The sequence below is a fragment of the Phyllostomus discolor genome, chromosome 9 (genome assembly GCF_004126475.2).
Source record: "Phyllostomus discolor isolate MPI-MPIP mPhyDis1 chromosome 9, mPhyDis1.pri.v3, whole genome shotgun sequence".
Classification (NCBI taxonomy): domain Eukaryota; kingdom Metazoa; phylum Chordata; class Mammalia; order Chiroptera; family Phyllostomidae; genus Phyllostomus; species Phyllostomus discolor.
Window position 1 is genome coordinate 92,448,278 of NC_040911.2, and position 20,565 is coordinate 92,468,842.

The following is a 20,565-nucleotide window of genomic DNA, read 5'->3' on the forward strand; positions in this document are numbered from 1 at the left end:
CCCGTGAACAGCTGGCGTTAGACTCTCTGAAGCCAGGAGGCTGCTGTGCTGGCGTGACTGCATCTCTTATTAAAGTTACGCGTCAGACCCAGAAGGAAACTGGGCCATCCCCTCCCTGACAGAAGAAACCGAGGCCCAGACCGAGGGGCTTGGCAGGGACACACAGACAGCACGCTGGCGGAGGCCACGGGACCCGTCCCTGCTTTCTGCCTGCCAGCTCAGGACACTTGCTCCAACTTTCCTCCACTTCCCCTTGCAGGATGACATCAGAAATGCAAATTCGGTACACACGATCCTATTCCCTTACGAATGCAGCGAAACCCCACTAACTCAGATGACTATGACTGAGGCAGCCACTGGGCTGAACCCCATCGGAGTCAGCAGGTAAATGAGGGTATGGAAGTGCGTGGGGTTTAGGGGAGAACGCACCGCTTTCTCTTATGTCAGGAGGCAGGGTGATGTGGTCGTTAACACACTGGCTTTGGTGCCAGACAGCCTGGCATCCAAGCCTGGCTCCATCTCAGACTAGCTGTGGGAGCTCTTACGAGGGACTTGTCCCTCAGCATGTCACTTGCCTCCCGTCTGTAGAACTTGGGTAACAGCAGTGCTCCCCAGAAGACGGCTGTGAAGACTAAATGGTAAGTGACTAGCAAAGCGTTTCCCCCAGCACATGGTACATAGTAAGCACTCAATAAGTGCTCTCTGGCACGATAATCTTTTAAATACAGACAGCAGCCATGTTAATTTAAATGACCTCATTATGCATTAAACACGGATCCTCTGAAGCAGAGGCCCCGAAGAACGTCTGTTCTCTAAAAACAATCTTTGATGTATTTCTCAACCTCAGCTGCACAAATCATAAGGGGAGCTTTAAAAATTACTGATGAGACTCTCATGTAACTGGTCTGGGGTGCAGCCTGGGCATCTGGGTTTGCAGAAGCTCTCCAGGTGGTCCTCATGGGCTGGTGGGCTTGAGCATCACCAATGGAGCATAGTGGTCCTCCAGGTGTGGTCTCTGCAGCAGCAGCAGCAGCAGCCTCACCTGGAAGCATACTAAAAACGCAATTTCCCTGGCCCCATCCCTGACCTACTCCAGAAACCCCAGGTGAGCAATAAGTCTGCCAGGTTTCTGACGTTGAGAACCCGCTCTTCAGCCAGCCTGAATGAGCAGAGTCCTTAGCCTGTTTCAGCAGTGAATGGGAAACCAGGAGGCAGGAGATCCCAGGGAGTTACCATGGGCATGCTTTGTTACCTCTCTGGGTGTTGATCTTACTGCAGAGGCGAGTTGGCATCTAAGAACCATGGCAAGAATTGATGCCTTTTAGATGACTGTGATTGGCTTCATAGTGTCTCACTAACAGATAACTTGACGCCCTAACCTCTGGTACCTGTGCATGTGACATTATCTGGAAATAGAGTCTTTACAGATGTAATCCAGTTAAGCTGAGGTCATGAGGATGGGCTCTACTCCGATATGCCTGGTGTCTATAAGAAGAGGGTGATTTGGACAGAGACACAGGGAGAGTGCACATGATGGCAGAGGCGGAGACTGGAGTGGTGCAGCCGCAAGACAGGCAACACCAAGAACTGCCGGCCCCACTGGAAACTAGGAAGAGGCAAAGGAGGATTCTACACAGAGTCTCAGAGGGGCATGGCTCTGCTGACACCTTGGTCTCGGACATCTGCCCCCAGAACTGTGAGAGAAGAAATTTTGTTCTTTGACGCCATCCAGTTCATGGTGCTGTGTTATGGCAGCCCTAGGAAAGGACTACAATGACCACAAAACAGTGCATCCTGAATTCATTTCATTTCACTAATAAACACTATATAGTGCTTATTCCATGCCAAGTGCTGTTCAAGGCTCTTCCAAGCACAGTGTATTACCTTCTTTAATTCTCCTAATAACTTTATGAGGTGGAAATAAAAATCTCAACTTGATGAGATCAAAGAGTGAGGCAGAGTGAGTTGAAATAATTCACCAAAAGTCAGCCAGGTGTCAGGAGAGGGGGCTGGGATTCAAACTCAGGCAGCCAGGCTGCTGAATGTCCTCTAAGCTTCCTTATTATGTCATGTTCAGCCAAGGACCTACATATGTCTGTCCTTGTCCCCAGTTTTCTCAGCTGGCTCCCTTCCTCTCCAGGCAAACACATACTCACACACACATGCACACACACGTATGGACACACGAAGCCAGAAAGCTCACATCCCCACCCTTTCACATCCTTCAGGTGATGCACATCCTTTCTGCTCACTGCGTCCACTGGGCACCAGTTCTGGAACAGCTGGTGGTCCTTCCTTTCCTACCCCCATCGCTCTCCCTTGAGGTCTCTCTGTGCTTCTATCAGAAGGGCAAAGTTACAGAAGCAATAGCAGCAGATCTCACTATGATCTGAAAGGCCAAGGGACCTTGGCCACTGCCTCTGTCACCTCCACCTCTCTGCTGTCTTCCTCTCCGAGTCTGTGGCTCTACCTGCCTGTCTCTGCCTCTACCTACCTGTCTCTGCCCCTGTCTTCTGCCTGTGCCTGCCCTCTGTCCTCCCTGCTGGGATGGGCTCCCCTATACATCACGCTCTTTCCTCTACAGGCAGAGCCAGACCCAGGCTGACAATCTTCTGGAGCTGGCTGGGGAACCAGCACAGGAGAGGGTCCCAGACAGATGCAAGGCCCTCCTCCCTCTGGACCTATGACCACACTACCCCTTGGACTGTGAAGCCACACTCAATGGAAACAGCATGGGCTCTGGAGCCAGACTGCCTGAGTTCACAGCTTGGCTCCACCATTCACTAGCGACTTGGCCAATTACTTAGCCTCTTTATAACTCGGTGTCCTCGTCTGTAAAATAAGAATAACCCTAGTGAATTCCCACAGCCATTTGCAGTAGACAGGACTTATAAATATTAAAGTTCTTACAAGAGAATCTGTCACCTACCCAATAAGCTCTCTATATGAGTGTTTGTTGAATAACAGGCGATGAGAAGGGAATGTGTGCCTCCTGGGGAAGGGAGGACAGAAGCTATGGTTCAGACAGTGGGAACTGCCCTAAAAGCTCTCAGGCCACTGAGCTCTGAACCCCTGGGCTAGGCAAATGGCCCTTTGCTCCTGGTGCTGCAGAGACACCATGGACTTTGGCTCCTGGTTCTAAGCAGCCATGTAATATCACGATTGTGTCTCCATCTGTACGAGACGAACACGCAGTTTCCTCATCTATAGGTTGGTGTTTGGTAAGCCCTGGTTCACAGAGTTGCTATGGTGATTAGAAAGAACAAATGTTAATTTGTCCTGTTTTTGCATCCCAGTCATTTGCCGGCCCCCCTTACCACCCTTCATTATAACAACTTACGTAATGCACGGCTTTGCATCTCCTCTAGCATCTAGTTCAGCACTTGGCACAACACTGTGAAAACTTCAGACACGTTTACTGACGGACTACATGAGTGAATGACGCACAAGTCCTGTGCTGTTGCTCTGTCCGTGTTTTAGCCTCCCCACGATTTACACTGGACACTGCATTCCTGCACTTACTGCCCGACCTAGAATAGGTCCTACTTGCTGGCCTTCCTCTACAGGTGGTGCATGGCAGGGAGTCTCAGACTTGAGGTGGCATCAGAATCACCGGGAGAGCGTGTGAAAACAGGGATTGTTGGGTTCTACCCTCAGAGTTCCTGATCTACTGCATAGGAGGCAGGGCCTGTCAGTTTGCATTTCCAAGTTCCTAGGAGATGCTGGGACTAGACTCTGAGAACTACTGGTCTATGGAATGTCGTCTCCCATCCCCTTGGGAAGCACCTGCCGTTTATCTGCTGCCTCGTCTCCATCATTCACTTTATACTTTATTCCCATCTCCCACCCCATCCTACTCCTAAAATCACCAACGGGCATAATATACCCTTTAATCCAGAATTCCTATTTTCTCAGGACTTTATTCCAATGCAATAATAATAAAAAGGGAAATGTGCATAAATTATGTAGATAACACTGGGAAACACAGCTTCATTTATTCCAGGGCCTCCTCAACTTTGGCATATTGACGTTTTGGGTGGGATAATACTTTGTTGTATGGGGCTGACGTGCATTGCAGGATGGTGGGCAGCATCCTTGACCTCTACCCCCAGATGCCAGTAGCTCCCCCCACTCCTAGCTGTGACAATAAAAAATATCTCTAGACACTGCCAAATGTCCCTGTGTGGGAGTGGGGGGCAGATTGCCCCAGGTTGAGACCCACTGATAAATATAGATATATGTAGATACACACACACACACACACATATATATATGAATGTATGATTAACATTTAGCAGATTTTAGCATGTGTTTGGTACCTTGAACACATCTGTAATCCTCAGAGCAACACTCTAAGGTGGTGACAATGTCTGTTGTGTTATAGATGAGAGATCGGGGCCCAGAAGGGTTCATCTTAAACTCCTAAAACAGGTAAAGGGACGAGGTGGGATTCGAGCTCCTGTTCTGCAGCCCGGGGAGCCCTGCTCCCTCCCTCAGCCTGCTCCGCTCGTTTTCCTGAAGAGCAAACGATCACTTACAGCCTCATAAATGTCTAACAATGGGGGACCGGATCAGTAAATTATGGTGCGTCCCCCGGTTGGAGTATTATGCAGCTATTAAAATGATGGAGTGCCATTAAAAATGAAAACTATGTAACAACGTGGAAAAATGCTAACTGGATTACATTAAGTTAAGAAAAAACCCCGAGCAAATAAAAGCTGTGTTTAAAATGTGATTACCACTATGAGAAAGTGTGTCTGTACTGATGCATTAGATTGAAGGTATTAAGGATAATTTTCCTTTCTTCTTGGAGATCCATTGTTATCAGAATGTCTTTGTGATCATTATTTTTAAATAGTAGCAGAGTAATGAAATTCAAGGCTTGCCCTAGGTCCTTCTTCTACCTGAATTAGTGGAAATAAAGCCTTTTTAAACCCTTTGCACGGGGCAGGGCTTTAATACACTCTTACTTTACCCCCAAGTAACATGATGCGTGTATGTTTCTGAACTAGGACACCTCCCCTTGCACTGACCAGCTCCCCCCCCGGCGCAGCGAGCCGGACGCACAGAAGACGGCGTCTCTGAAGGCATCGGCATGGATCACTGGGGAGCAGGGCTGTTAGGAACGCATGGTCTGTGACTAGCAGCTGTGTCTGTCTGTCAGAGGGCACTGAGCGGAGCACTGGTCTCATGCATTATGCATGAAGAGTGGCCTGGCACCCTGGCCCTGCCGTGCGGGAGAAGTCGTGCGCAAGGAACATCTGATAAACTGATTGGGATGTCAAAATGTCATTAAGGATAAATTAATGGATGTGTTACTTTGGCTGGAAGAGGCCGTGCCAGCGAGACAACAGGCAGCCGGTGGGCTGTTCCCCAGCCCAAGACAGACGGTGTCTGCAATGGAGATTCATGGTCTTGATGCTACGTGAGGTGCTTTGCAGGCAGAAGAATAAACAGAAATGCTCCAGCACTTAAGCGCCATAAAATCACAAGCATGAGATAAATTAATTAGTGTACACTAGGAAGGCGGCTGGCCTGTCGGCACTCTTGGGGGAAGCGAGAATGGATGGCACTGGGCGAGAGATGACGGGTCTCAACACCAGCCTCCTGAAGAGAGCAATAGCATTTAATGTGCAATCATAAACTGCAGCTGATGGAAAGATGAGTCAGGTCTGCGTTTGTTTTTTCTTGGATACCATTTCCGCCTGCTGCTTCAAGCTCCCTGCATCTGTAGGTCGTGTCTTAGGTGACTGGGGAGACCTGGGATGGCTGCCACTTGCTTCTAATGCATGGGAGGAAATTATAGTACCTAAATGCAAGGGGCAACTCTCAGGGCAGCCCGACTCCCCCTATGGCATTCTAGACAGGGGTGGCCCATTCTCCTGTGATGGGAGGCTCACTACCTCACATTCATCTTGTTCTATTGTAAGACAAGCATTGCTATAAAGTCCTTCTTTATGCTTCCCTTGAGCCATCCTCCTTGTCACTTAACAACAAAGGCAACAACAAGAATAGCTAATGCTCAATGAGCGTTTGCTAGGTTGCTAGGTGCCAGGCACTGGGATGTGGTCAAGTTACAACCTTATCATGTATCATCCCCACTGGACAGTGCAGGAAACTGAAGACTAGAGAGGGTGAGAGACATGCTCAGAACCACACAGCTAGCATAGAGCTAACATCCAAACCTAGGCTTGCCTAAAACCAAGTCTTAGCATTTTTACTATCACACAGTTCTCAGTTCCATGACCTCCACTGGTGCAGTAGAGCCTGGCTTTCACAGCTCTGCAAAATACAAGAAGGCCAGGTATGGGAATTAATATTTTGAGCTCAAATCAGGCACTTTGCTAAGCACCTGGCCTGGGTGAGCTAACCTAATCCATTCGTCATGCAACAGCCCTTTTCCTCCATCAGAGGCTTCTCTTTTCTTGCATTATTAGTTATTTCTTTTTGGTTTCATGTATATTTATTTTTAATATAGAGAAATCAGTGTCATTTCTATATATTAACAATAATCAGAATCTATTTAAAAAGTACCATTTATCATAGCATGAAAAAAACAAGCATTCAGGTCTAACTCCACCCAAACACGGGTAGGACCTGCATGCAGGAAACTACAAGCTGCTGAAAGAAATCAAGGCAGACTCATGCAAAGAAGAGACATACGCCACACTCTGAGGCCAGAGGACACAAGGTTAAGTCATTGATTCTCACCACATGGATCTACCGATTCGGTGCAAGCCCAGTCAAAGCCCAGCAGGGTTTCTTGCAGGTATCAACAAGCTGGCTTGAAAATGCCATTGCACATTTATTTTGAAAAGGGAGGGGGACCAAGGCGCCAAACCTCAACTGTCCAGAAAGTGAAAACTGACACCTGTGGTTGTGTTAAACATCATAATCACCTGGGTGCATTTTAGTGGCCATTTATATCGGCTATGGCTGAATTTGAGGGACATCACCTCTATGGCACAATGCTCTTCCTAAGACACCACAAACAAAAACACCTTACAGGACAAAAGTTGACTTTAGAAAATTAAAAGTCTGATTCAAGAGGCCTGTTTACGAAACAACCCCAACGCCATCCTCCCTTTAATCTTTGTTTTTCTTTCTCCAACAAAGATGATACAATTTCATAAAATTGTAGGATGATGAATTATCTTTGTTCTTGTTTGATTCTTGTCCTAATTCTGCACTGAGTCTATTTAAAGGAATAAAGTAGTTGGTACAGGTTTTTTTTTTTCTCTCCCCTATTATAATTGGGTTAAAACTTTCCGGTAGGGACCAAACTTGAACCTTATTCATTTCGTGGTCCACCTGGTCTCCGAGGGTGCAAATGCTATCAGTTTCGCTGCCACATAAAGTCGCCTCCTTCAGCATCCTTATCACGCCCACGTCCCCATCCGTGATAAGAACAGAGCCCCGGTAACTGGCAACTCCCTGGGTCTCTTTCTTCATACAGCCTGTGCCCCTGTTCAGTCTGATGAGCCTTTACTTCCCTCCATTTAAAATACTCCCTCGCTGGAGTAACTTTCAGATTTCATAAGATATCTATATGAAAGTACCTGGTAAACCGAAAAACACAAGTATACATAGTACTGTTCAACTTAAAGCACAATAACAATAACTATGGTGTCCAGAGCACCTACTGCATGCATCACACATAGAGCCAGAGGCCAGACATGCATTACATTGTCTTATGTGACCCTGGCAAATCCCGCAGCGGCCCTCCAAATCTGGTAGGACCGTCCCTCCTTCCCAGAGGAAGCAGGAGCTCAGAGAAGTCAGGTGAGAAAGCGGCAGAGTCCAGGATTCAAACCCGAATGAGGCTGTCTACACTTTTGTTGACTCCGCTGCTGCTCCTAGGTACCAAGCACTGTTTTCCTCACCATTCAGAGCCAAGGTAAAAGCACAGTTTAATACCATTAAGGAGTGGGAGGTGAGATTACTGAACTACAATTTACTGAGCAAATTGCACCCGGCCTAGAAGGCTAAAAAACCCTGCGTGGTAAGAGAATGGAGGCATCTGCTTTGCATTAGCCACGGATCCCCTGGAAAAACCTCAGATCCCTCATTTTCAGAGTAGCGTTGCTGAATAAAGCAAAGACAAACGCATAGTATAAAATCCCTCATCAGCCATATATGAGCTTAGATTTTTTTCATCAGAAGTTGTCTCCTTGGCGGTAGATGCCCACATTATAAATGACATGAGAAAGAAAAAATAAGGTAAAATACAGATTACTGGGCTTTTTTCCATTTCCAAAAAAGTGCATTGTCGCTCTGCTGCTTGAGGGAAGGGGGGGTGGGGGGGATGGGTAGAGGTGGATAAAGGAAGGGGGAATGGGCACATCTGTAACAGTATCAACAATATATTTAACACATCCATTTTTCAGAAAAAAAAACCCCAAGCCTTCCTTAATCTCGAGGCTCAATATGGTTTATAACATTAATGAAGCCGTATTTTCATTCCCAACAAATACCAAGTCTCCTACGACAAACAGAGAAATGACCACACTCATCTTTCCATTCTTCAACTTCACGTGGGTGGCTGAAACATACACACCGATGTCCACCCTCTTAGGATGTGCCGCACAGCGGTTCAAAGCCCCTGGAATGAAAAAGTGCTCCAGGAAGCAGCTCGGCCAGTGTTCTTTTATTCTGCTTGAAAGGAGACTTCATAAACCGAAGTGCCGGGCTCCTCGAGGGCCCATCCCTAACCAGGACGCTTATAAACGGCTGTTTCTTAGGAGACCAGTCGCGGCTGGGAGGTCTCCAGTCCTCACTGCGCACCAACCCCACGACGGGGAGTGGCTGCTGTAAGAGATTAGCTACTACTTAAAACTGAGCCTGGGCATTTTTGCTCGTCGTTACCCGGTCTCTACACATTTATGAGTAGCAAAGGAGTTGTCGACTTCAATATTTAAAGGAAGGAAATGGTGCCGTCCAATAGCATTCTATCTTCTACGGACACTGCCCTCCACACTTGAGTTCCATTGTCATAACCAAGCCGTATCTATTTGATGATCTCAGGAGACCAAATTCTTAACTAAGGGTTCTGTGGCCAGACCAAGGCCGGGAGCTAATCTTCCGTGACCCTGGCCTCAAGCTGTCCCAGACGGGTGATTCTCGATCGGCATTTCTGATTAGAATGACCTGGGGAACGTTGGCATGTCCGGGCATCACTTAAGGCCAGTGCAATCCATCCTGCAGTCTTTCTTTATAGGCTGTGGCTTGTGGTTCCCTCTTTCCCTGGCTGCCCCCTGCAGTCATACAGCAGCTCTTCTGAGCGCTGTTCCCAGGAAGGAGGCATGATTCCCACTGGGCCCGGGCAGAACACGGTGGCCCCTTGTGCATTCTGAGGACCATGCCTCTTTTAAGGCAGCTTTTGGCAGCCACATTACAAAAGACAAGCTTGTCCCCTACCCCGTACATTTAGAAATAACCAGGGTAGCCCTTGGACCTTCAACCACCACCTTTCTTTGCTGTCTACTGGTCTGCAAAGTCGAACCACCATCTCCATTGTTTTACTTCATTATTTGACAGCTTCTTCCCTTCCACTCAGTTTGGTAGACACAACCTCTATTGCCTCCCGGACACACCCAACCACGGCTAAGTTCTCACTCAGCTCTACGGTTGAATGAATGACAACAATTTCCCCTGGCACATGCATTATATTATTTAACTTCTTTTGATAAGCCCATGAGTGGATCGCTATCATTCTCATTTTACAGATTGGAAATGGAAATGCAGAGGGCTCAGGAGTCATAACTATTAGGCAGTACAAATGGGAATGAGACTCTACTTCCCTTGGAAGTGTCCGTGTGTGTGTATGTGTGTGTGTGTGTATTTTAAGATAGTGAAGCCAGAAAGAAAAGGGGGTGAATATGTCATTTCTTTAGGGAAGCATCTCGCATTGGCCCTACACCAGGCACCTCTCATGACCATTAGCTATGGGGTCCTTCCTCGACACAGAACCAGCGACTTCCTCCCTGTGGTAGGTTGTCACTGCTCCTCTTTTGCATATTTATAACATTATTTTAGAATTCTCTGTTAACACTTCCAAGTTACCTTTTCAGCCGTGAGCTCCTTAAGAGAAGGGTATTTCTTCCTAAATACTTAGCACCTTGCTCCGTATGTAGCACAAAGAAATTGCTCAGGAAGCACTTATGAATGAAAGGCTATCCCACTGAAATGTCACAGTTGCTCTGAAACGCAGTGTAATTACCCCCATTTTACATAGGAGAAACTGACACCAAGATGGAATTAAGCGACTGAACTAAAACCGTGGGGCCAGAATGCCCAGGGCTCGTTCCCGCCACACTCATCTGTGTAATAATACCTTGCTAAGTACCTCCAAGCCCAACCAGACAACGAGGCAATAGGTGGGAAATCACTCTGGAAGAGATAAAGCAGCATACACAAACAAGATGTAATCGTTATCATCATCATCATTGCGGAGCTTAACTAAAGCACTTCCTTCCATTAAAAGCACTGTGCTGAGCACTTAGGTGTTTTCCCGTTTGCGTATGTCAGAATCCTCTCTTTGCCACAGTCCTAGCTGCAACACTCATTCCCAACAGGGGATGCTTGCTGGAGGCAGGTGCTTTTAGAATTAAATCCATCCCCGCCCGGATGACACATTGCTAAGGGACACCATGGCCAGGCACTTGGAAACCTGGTTCTTTCCTCCGGCTGGCTCAGCAAAAAGCTCTTACTACGTGAGCTCCCCCCAGCAGGGGCTCTGCATGAAGATGTGCACAGGCTTGTGCCCAGCACAGGCACAGGTGAGAAACAAATGCCTGTGAGTGAATGACTGCCCAAGGGAGGACTTTGTAGAGTATCACCTGTGGGCAATAAAGCGGTGACTCTAACTAGTTGGTATACACAATGTCCACAGGCAGACGAGGCGTGCATGGTCAGGGGAGGGGCAAACCACAGCTCAGATCTACGTGTCTCCAGGCCAAACTGAAGAAAAGTCAAAGGCAATGTCACAGGCGTGTTCCCTGAGAATTAGACGCTGAGACAAAGATTGACACGTGGGAGACCAGTTAGGGGGGCTTCTGGGGTCAGCATCTGTGGAAGGGAAGAAAAGGGGAAGGGAGGGGGAAGGAGTGGGAGGGGAGAGGAGGGAAGGGAAGGGAAGGGAAGGGAAAAGAGTGGCAGAAACGGAAGCTAAATGGTGAAGCAGTTGCAGTGGTGACCTGAGCCAACCCCGTGGGAAGTAGTGAAGCTGGGGTGACTTTTTCACCCATGTGTCAACTGATTAAATGGATGACCTCGGGGGAGGCAGCTCTGAAGGGCGAGTAGTCCAGAAGGGGGCTGTTGGCCAAGACTTGTCTGCCAGCCACAATTCTGGCAACGGGGGTGGGGGGTGGGGTGGCAGGGAGTGAGCTTTATTCTTGAAGGGGAGTCTGAGTAGCAGCACCTCACAGCGTCCTCCACACGGGCTTCTCTTTACAAACACGTTTCAGTGGTCACCCCGCTCTGTCAACAGAGACTCCCCTACATTCTCTCTCACACCTTTACGAAGTTCCAACGCGTTTGCGGAATCAGAGCATTTAGAATCACAGACAGCCCTTCCTCAGCCTCAAGACCTCCCTAATACCTGGTTGGTATTAACACTTACAGTATAAGCTTAAGGGAAGTATAAACCGCTTTGGCCACCTTTGGAGGGGAAACACTCCTTTGCATCTTCCCCGGTTAAGGAGACAGATTCTGACTTACAGGATTGCTCTGCTTGGTATTCATGACTGATGCGTTCAGGCCCAAATTCGACAGAGCGAACAGTAAAGCACCCATCCGGTCACCGCCCCCTCCAAATCTATCCACATACATGGTGTACCCTGTGCCTTTATGTCGGTCCTGTGCAGCCGCATCCATTACTTTCACACATTTATAATTGTGACACAAGACTACGACACTTTGGAACCCGAAACCAATTTAAAATGACCAAATAGGTGATCTGAAAGTCCTGCCATCACTCTATGCCAAGGTACATAAAAAGGGGTACAAACTAACTTCTAGAGAATGGAATAATGTCACTCCATGGGAGACAAAACAAAAAGGAGGGGACAGCCAAGCTCACAGGCACACCCACCTGTGTGTGTACACATTCGTGTGATCAATACAATCTTACGGTGCCTGATTCGTTCTGGGCACCAAGCTAGGCGTTGGGAAATGAAAGATGAAGAACACACAGTCCTCGTTGACGAGGAGATAGCCATGCAAACACACTGAGGGCGGTGTAAGCCAAGCCTGGTTCATGAATGAATCAGTCAATGGGCGAATAAATGAAAGACAAGAGGCAACAACAGAAACGTGAGCCCGGGAGAATGGATATCATCTGTGGGAGGTGGGGGTGGCCGCCTGAATAGGAGAATAACCGTTTCCCCTTTTTAAAGACACTGGGATTTTCCGGGCATGCAACTTGGACAGGTGTACCAGAAAGACGGCACGGCAGGAGCAGAGGTGCAACATTGAGGAAGGGATAGTTATATCAGGGGAACGTGAGGATGTCGGTGTGCAAAATAATGATCTGAGATGTGGATAAAATGCAGATCCCCAGGCCGCAGCCCCAAGGGGTGGGCCCAGGAATCGGATTTCTCACTGAGACCTTCCGCTTGGCTGAGCAGCACCAGCGTGACGGGCGTCCCCGACTCGCCTTCACGGCAATGCTTCAGGTTTCCACCTGTCAGTGTGTTTGCTCTGAGCTTTCCGCAATTGATACTTATCATTTTTAAATGGCTTCCTTTTATTTCTATTTTTTTCTTCATTTTTATTTGAAGTGACTGATAAATGACATAAAATGCTTTTTGAGTAGCTCTTGATATAATCATTTTAAATTCCTCTTTACATGTATCGAGGTAATGATATTTGACTTGCAACAGCCTAAGCTGAGCAGAGGTGTGTGCACTGGAGAAAAGGAGGCAGTTTCTAGTTTCTGACTTTGGTTGAGAACCTACTATGTCCTCGACATTTTGCAAGCATTATCTCATTGAATCCTTGCAAGATCTCTATGAGCTACGCATTTTCATCTCCACTTCCCGTACTAGGAACCTGAGACTCAGAAGACATTGAATGGCTTGTCCAGTTACAGACGCTGAAAAAGAGCAAAGGTTTCCTGAAAGTCACGTCTGTAAGAAAGGTGCAAGTGGAGTGACCTGAAATTGTTGCTACGTTTTCTTTTTAAGAGCAGGTCACCTCCCTATCGCCTGAAGCTGTTACGTCTTTTAATTTCATCTTGTTCTTTCATTCATCCACACACATGTACCAGGAGTTCACTGTGTGTATTAGGGGCACCATGAGGAACACCCTCGATGGGTAAGACATATTCTTAAGATGTATTTGCTCCCACCTCCAATAACAAAGTAACTGCAGCGAGAATTTGGAGAAATGGTTGTTCTCGCAGGGGGAGAGAATCGGGGAAGACTTCTTGAGGAGCCAGTGTTTGATCTGGACCTTGAAGAACAGATGTTAGATGTGGCTGTGTTGAAGTGGGGAGAGGTAGGAAGAATACGGGAAAAGCTCGAGAGCTGCAGAGCATCTGCAGATGGGGACCAGCCCCGATCACTGTCCCTGTGCACTGGCACAAGGCCTTTGTCCAAGGCTAAGCGAGACAGCCGCATGCTCTCTCTCCGCCAGGAGGGTTGGTAAACATCTTAGTGCTTTTACAAGAACTACTCTACTGAAATGTCTCTGTTCGAAACAATTATTGTGTCCATCACACACCTTGAGGTAAATTAACCCATGAACACGCATCGGCTCTTAATATCCTCTTAAAAAGCAGACACTGAAGTTGTTGGGTCTGCTTTGCTACAAAAAGGCAAAAAAAATTCTAGAGAAGCATTTCTGTCAGCTTGGAATGTGAGGAATAACAGCCGCTATTTATAAAACGCCTACTTTGTATCGGCCACCCTGCACACACAGTCTCTCATCACCCCTCACAGAAGTGCTGGAAAGTCACTCTTGCCATCTCTGTTTGGCAGATGAAGAAACTGAGGCTCAGAGTGGTCCCATGATTGTTCAAGGTCATGATTATTCTAAGGTTGACAGAAGAGGCTGATCTGGAATTGTGATGTAGTCTGATGCCAAAACCCACCTTGTTCTCACTTTCTTGTGTGTGTACTGGACAGTGAAGGGTCCCATTCTAGATTCTTCTGTGTCCCTGGGTCCTCAGATCCTTCTGACTGTAGCTCTTTTTATCCTGTACATTAGAACTCTTTTTGTCACCCCCTCACGCTAACCCCTCGGCTACCCCTGATCTGGCTTCCTCATGGTTCTAGCTCTGACCATGTGGCAAATCCCAAGGAAAGCAAAGGTACACTTGGCCCAGGCCCTCTCTGCTAGCCAGGAGTAGCTACCTCTTCTTGCACATAGCAAGGTACTAATGTGCATGCACAGAACTGAAGCTCTACAGGCAGACAGTCTTGCATTTGAACCCTGGCTCTCCCGCAGCCTGGCTGGGGGTTCTCCAAACACGTGGTCCAGGCTGGAGGCCCCCACCCCTTGAAGAACAGGGGTTGGTGAAAAGGATGCATATGACTTATGGGTGTGTGGTCCTGGGTTACACCCCTAGCCCTGCCACATCCTGGCTGTGGGATGTAGACGAGTCCTCAGGCCTCAGTCTTAACATCTAAATAAATTCAACATAACAGCATGTTATGTTGAGGGCTTGAACGGCTTGTCGGTACTACATGACCCTGGCACACGGTAGCTCCCAACAGGGAATTCTTTTCAATTTCTGCCCCTTTCTGGGCTGGGTCAGCTATGGTTCGTTTACCTCTTCATTTGCACGGCAAATGCGAGGTGCAGCTCTCACAGTGGAGCTCAGTGAGACAGGATAAATCTTGAACTTCACCCTCTCTCTGTATCTCAAAGTCTAGGGCAGAGATTGGCAAACTATGGCCCTCAGCACAAACATGGCCCACTGATTTTTAAACATAAATTTTATTAGAATAAGTCCATGCTAATTCATTTACATATTGTTTATGGCCACTTTGTATTATAGTGTCAGAGTTGAGTAGGTGCAATGGAGACAGTTTGAGCCTGTGAAGCCAAAAAATGTTTACTTGCATAAAAAGTTTGGGGTCTCCTGGTCTTGTGTATGAGATCTTTCAAGGGGGGGGACCTGTGAGGGTCTTTTTGTTTGAGAAAATATTTCCCCGGCTTCTCCCCCACCCACACTTTATATCTTCTTTCTCTGATTTATCTATTTTTTTTCTTAGCTCTCTGGACTATCACATAATATCTATATTACTCACTTTCCTTATATATCTTTTTTATTCTCTGACAACTCCACTATAAAGTTCCACGTGGGCAGGGATTTTTTTTGTTTGTTTTGCTCTTATATCCTGGAACCTTGGCCAGTGCCTGGCACATAAGTGGGCACCCCACAGATATTTGTTGAATGAATAAACACAGGTTTTATGAACAAAATTATTCAACCAAAGTGTGTTTGAGGCTGTCTTTTTCATGGACAACTTTGGGATTTACAGGGGGACCAGGTGGACTCCTGACCCCTGGGAGAAGAGCATTGTCATTATTTTTTATTTTCTAGATGAGACAACTGAGGCTCTGGGTACGTAAGTGCTTCTCAAACTTGAACATGCGCGTGAGTTACTGGGGATCTTGCCACCATGCAGGTTCTGACTCAGGAAGTCCAAGCAGGGATCCCAGGTGCTTCTAGAAGCCCCGAGGTGATGTTAACTTTGCTGGTCCATGGCCCACACTTTGAGCAGAGAGAGACTGAAGCTCCCACTCAAGGTGTATACCTGAGACTTGATGGAGTGGGGTTTTGAGTTTGGGGCTCATGGAGGTTCTCATTCCCTCTTCTCTGTCTCCATACATCTCTCAATCTTATGGTCTCACAAGACCTGTTGTTCTTCCCCTCCAAGGCTGCTCCCCGTCCCCAAACACTGTGCCTCCAGACTGTGCCTTCCATAGCCATCCCACTGCCAGCATCTTCTGCACAGGCCCCTCAACTTTACCTACACAGGTGCCCAGGACTGTCTGACCCTTCCAATGGCTAATCTCTTGTTTTTCCACTACTTTAGGGCCTAATGGTTAAAAATAAATATTCTTCTTCATGGGTCCCAGATGGGTTGTCTTTCTTTCCCAACCCAACCCCATGACCTTTGCAAGAGACTACTGATGGCCAATGCCAGGGCCATGCCCATGTCCTCCACGCCCATCTATCTGCCATCAACTCTGCCACTGTCCGTTTCTCCCCAGCAACAGCTCTCTCCTCATGGTTCTTAGATCTCTCCTTCTGCTTCTTGGTCTGCTTTGCCAGGTCTTCCCTTCTTTTGGATATTTAACCACAGCCAGTTCTTGGGCTGGCATGAGTTTCCCATTCTAGGATCTGTGACTTCAAGTCTGCGGCACTGGAAGGGCCTTTGGTTATGCCTGTACCTCGAACTACAAAGACCTGTGTATCTGTCTCCTATACTCCCACACTGTTCACCTTTGAAGTTGTCTGGGTGCCCAGCACAATCAATGCATGATATAAAGTGGGTACCCAAAGGTATTCTATGTGCACTGGCTGAGAGACTAAAGGGCTGAGGTACCCAGAGGTGGTGATGGGTCACTACATGCCCACACTGACTCTTGAATGCCAAGGCCATGAGAAGCCCTAGAAGACCAAGGGGCTCCCAGGGGCCAATGTGAGTGTGTTACCCCTCATAGTTTCTGGAAGAGGAAAGAAAGAGAAGTAGCATTTCATGATTGGCAACTTTGTGATAAGCACTTCACTATATCACCTTATTTCCTCTTCAAGGTAACTGTGAGGTAGGCCTATTGACCCTACTTCAGAGCTAAGAGAAAAGAAGCTCAAAGAGTTTGAAAACTTGCTCAAGGCTGCACAACTGGTGAGTGATAGAGATGGATATGAACTCAGAGTTGCATGATTCATGAAGCTCATTCTCGTTGCCCCACAGCAACAATGTTCCGTATGGTTTCATGCCTCTATTCCTTTGCAGATGCTGTTCCCTCTGCTGGGAATTCTTATTTCTTCAGAACTGGCAGGCCTGTCTCTAAAAACACTGATAACTATCCTCTTCCCCATTAAAAATGGAGTCACCCAGTTAAGTGCGCTTATACTAACAGCCCATATAGACCCCTCTCAACCAACATTTCAAGTATTAGATTTTATGCTGGTCTCTCAGGTAGACTCGAGCACCTTTAAGGTGAAGCTCAAAGTCCTGGTCATCTCTCCAACCAGTGTCTGGAACAGAATGTGCATGTTCAATGCCTAGTGGTCAAAGGAATGAAAGAGCAAATGAAGCAAGTTCCCTGGTACTTCCAGCATTGGTGGTGGGGTTCCATTGATTTCTATATAACATAGGGTAGTGGTATCTGAATCTTATCTGCTCCTTGCCTGGGCCTACTGACCTGTGGACTAAGAACTGATCAGAGGGGATGGAAGAGGCTTCGGCTAGCTCTGTCTGCATCTGTGAAGGCTTCAGCAGGTGATCACTGCCAGACATGGCCTCTCACACAAGGCTGGGTTTCCAGGGGTGGAGGACAACATGGGATGATGGGTAGGTAATATATTACACTTTACCAGGAGCCGGACATTCTGAATTTTAACCCCACACTTTTGAAGACTAAATGTGTGATTTCATATGCCTCTTTGGACCTCGGTTTTCAAGTGTGGAAAATGTATATTAAGAATATGAGACTGATTCAGTGGTTTTCTTACTTTACATTACCAAGGGTCTATTTATGGAGTTGTTCTCCTTTACTCTGTTTTGAAAATGTCTGGTTTAATTATGAGAAAAAAGCATCATCTTTATTTAGAAAGTGCAATAAAAAGCTGACAGGCAATTAGCCAACAAAATGCATCGATGGTATGAGATCACTAATGCTAACACCAAACGGAGATACTTCTAGCCCAAAGCAAAGACCCTGGATGCCACCTGTGAAGCTATTTCTAGATAAAGTCATGATGCCCTGTATACTTTCTAAAATAGTGGAAATAGTCAATGAATCTCTTTCTAACCTTTAAGCCCCTATGGCCTCCAATCCCCCAAGCAGACACATATGGACTCTGTAGTTGCTGAGATCTGAGGTTCTCTGGTTTATGTGTACAAGTTTTGCAGGAGGATTTGGTTGACCTCTTGCTGGAATATGGAGAATTTCTAACTAGAAATTATAATGACAGAGGAGAAACAGCCTTTCACATCTCCAAAAATAGGGGGGAAAAATTGAAGGTGGCAGAAACATAATGGACACGAACAATGAGAGTGCATTTTCAAATGGAGGACATCTACACAAAATAAAAGCTGGGGCTACAGATGACTCAGACGGGAGTGAGTATGAGAAACCAACAGACACTTGGTTGGTGCAGGAAATGCATGCCACAGGTCCCCTTACAGGGCACGAAGCAAAGTTAACCCCGGGTCGATACTTACAAGTAATAGGAGTAGGAATAAGCATTTCTTCTATATATTGATGGGCAGTCAGATGAAGGAAATGTCCAAAAAGGGGGAAAAAGAAAAGACAAATAAACAAGAATTAGATTTATATGAAATCTTGATTGTTAGAAATGCACATAGTATTTCAGCATCCCTAAGCTCAAGGAGATGCGTGTTTCTCTACTAGGTCATCTTTGCTGAGAATCAGGTACTTTCATTGGCAGAAAAAGTGAGAGACCTCTCCTATGATGGAGAAACTCACTAGTCACACAGAGGAAGCCACATCTCATGCTGACTGTGTTAGCTGTTTGAAGGTTCTTTCTTAGGGTCAACTCAAACTAGCATCATTAATTAGGACTTTTTGGTCTTGGGTCAAATATCTGTGGCCTTCCAGTGATAGTCTGTCACTCATGCACATGACAGTGCTCCTATGACCTAAGAAAAACCGTAATGATTTCTGTCTTCTCTGTTACATCAGTCTCTATTTAGTAGGTAATGCCAGGGCAAGGGGATCATGTAGCCAGCATCCTCGATGGCCCCCAGTGATCCACACTTGCCAGCAGCCATGCCTATGTGTAGTGTCCTCCCGCACTGAACCAGGGCAGGCCCCATCTGGCCAACAGAATGGAATGGCAGTTACCTTTGGGGACTTTTTAGAATAGATCAAGAAGAAGTCTTGCAGCTCTGTCTGGGTCTTTGCAACTCTCACTTGGACCCTGGGTGTCCCTGTATGAAGTTTAAGTATCCCAAAGTTGTTATGCGGGAGAGACCATGTGGACAGGCTACAGAGAAAGGCCCTGAGGCTGCATGAAGACAAAGAGCTATCCAGCCAGTCTGAAGCTTATTTTTTAAGCCATTAAATTTCAGGGAGTAGTTGCTTACACATCAGTAGATAACCAGGGCAAAATTCAAACTCAGGAAAAAGCACAGCACTAACAGAGAGGAATTCCAGTCTTTCGTCTGAAGAGTCTACAACCTGAATGAACTCTCTGTGCCTTCATTCCCTCATCTCATCCTCAGATGAGCTGAGCTAGATCAGTGTTTTCCAAACTGTGTCTCCAGGAACCCAGGGGTTCCGCAGAACACTCTCACTGTAATGGGGGAGGGCTGCAGGTCTCCTACTCTGCCAAACCCAGAGATCCTCCGTTTTGTCTATTTCATAAATTAGAGGTTCATTTAGGTATTCAGATGAATAAGAATTAAAAAAAAGCAATGCCTGTAATCTCCTTCTGATATCCCTTCTAGCTCCTGGCTTCTGAACAAGAACTCAAATAAGTCCCTAATATTCCCTTAGTTAAACTTCATATTTTGTAGGAAAGTAAGTAAGCCTGCTTTTATTTGGTAGACTTAGTTACACTGACAATAACTGTTAAATTTGCAGATAGAGAAAAACTGCTGAATAATTCAGGCTCTCAAATATCCGTCTGAGTAGGCAACAATGGTTTTCTTCCCTCTTATCTGGTCAATTGCAAACATCATCCCATTTGTTTGGCACCAGAAGACACAGTCTTTCTATCTGCAAAGTGGGGACATGTCCTCAGGGCCTCATATTTCCCCTCTCAAGTAGGATGTGGCCAAAGATCCCCACTCAGGGCCACTTCTAGGCTTTCTCTCACTTATCCACGAGAGCCCAGCTTTACAGCTATAGAAGGAAACTGACTCAAAGCCAAGAAGCCGTGGCAGAAGGGAAGCCCTGTGCCTCCTTGGGATGCTGAGCTGGGGAAAATGAACCACAGCGAAGCAAGATCTTGTCACTCATAAAACTGGTCAATGAACAGAGGCCCTGGATGAGGGTGAAGGGGGTGAAGAATTCCCAACCATGATGGGTGGGGATTGGGAGAGTCCTTGCAAGTCATCAAATCTCCTTCACCGACCCCAGAGGTTGGCACTGTAAGACCCTCCCTCTTCTTCATTGCTGGCTCCGTGGCCCAGTGCCTGGAAATGGGATTCTTCAAGAGCAGAAAACTCATGATCCATTTAATGAAGACTAACAGACACCTGTGTTCTCCATATTGTCAAGGACACTGGGCTGAGCATCGAGAGACCAGGGTTCTGAGCAAGTTCACTTGCTCACTGTGACATTGTGGGCAAGCTGATTCATTCTCCTGGACCTCTGTTTTCTGATCCACCTACAGGCAAGTGGCACGGATAACTACCA

General features: G+C 46.8%; 1 protein-coding gene across 11 annotated transcripts in view; it reads right to left on the reverse strand.

The window, feature by feature from the left end:
• Positions 1 to 20,565, reverse strand: part of PTPRT (protein tyrosine phosphatase receptor type T) — a 944,823-nt gene that overhangs the window by 116,948 nt on the left and 807,310 nt on the right. For 7 of the 11 annotated variants that reach the window (XM_036009847.1, XM_028524785.2, XM_036009843.1 and 4 more), the window contains one exon: positions 18,405 to 18,434. The exons of the other annotated variants lie outside the window; for them this stretch is intronic. In XM_036009847.1, coding sequence (XP_035865740.1) covers positions 18,405 to 18,434 — 30 coding nt within the window. The remainder of the gene's footprint in view (positions 1 to 18,404; positions 18,435 to 20,565) is intronic. 11 annotated transcript variants of the gene reach the window in all.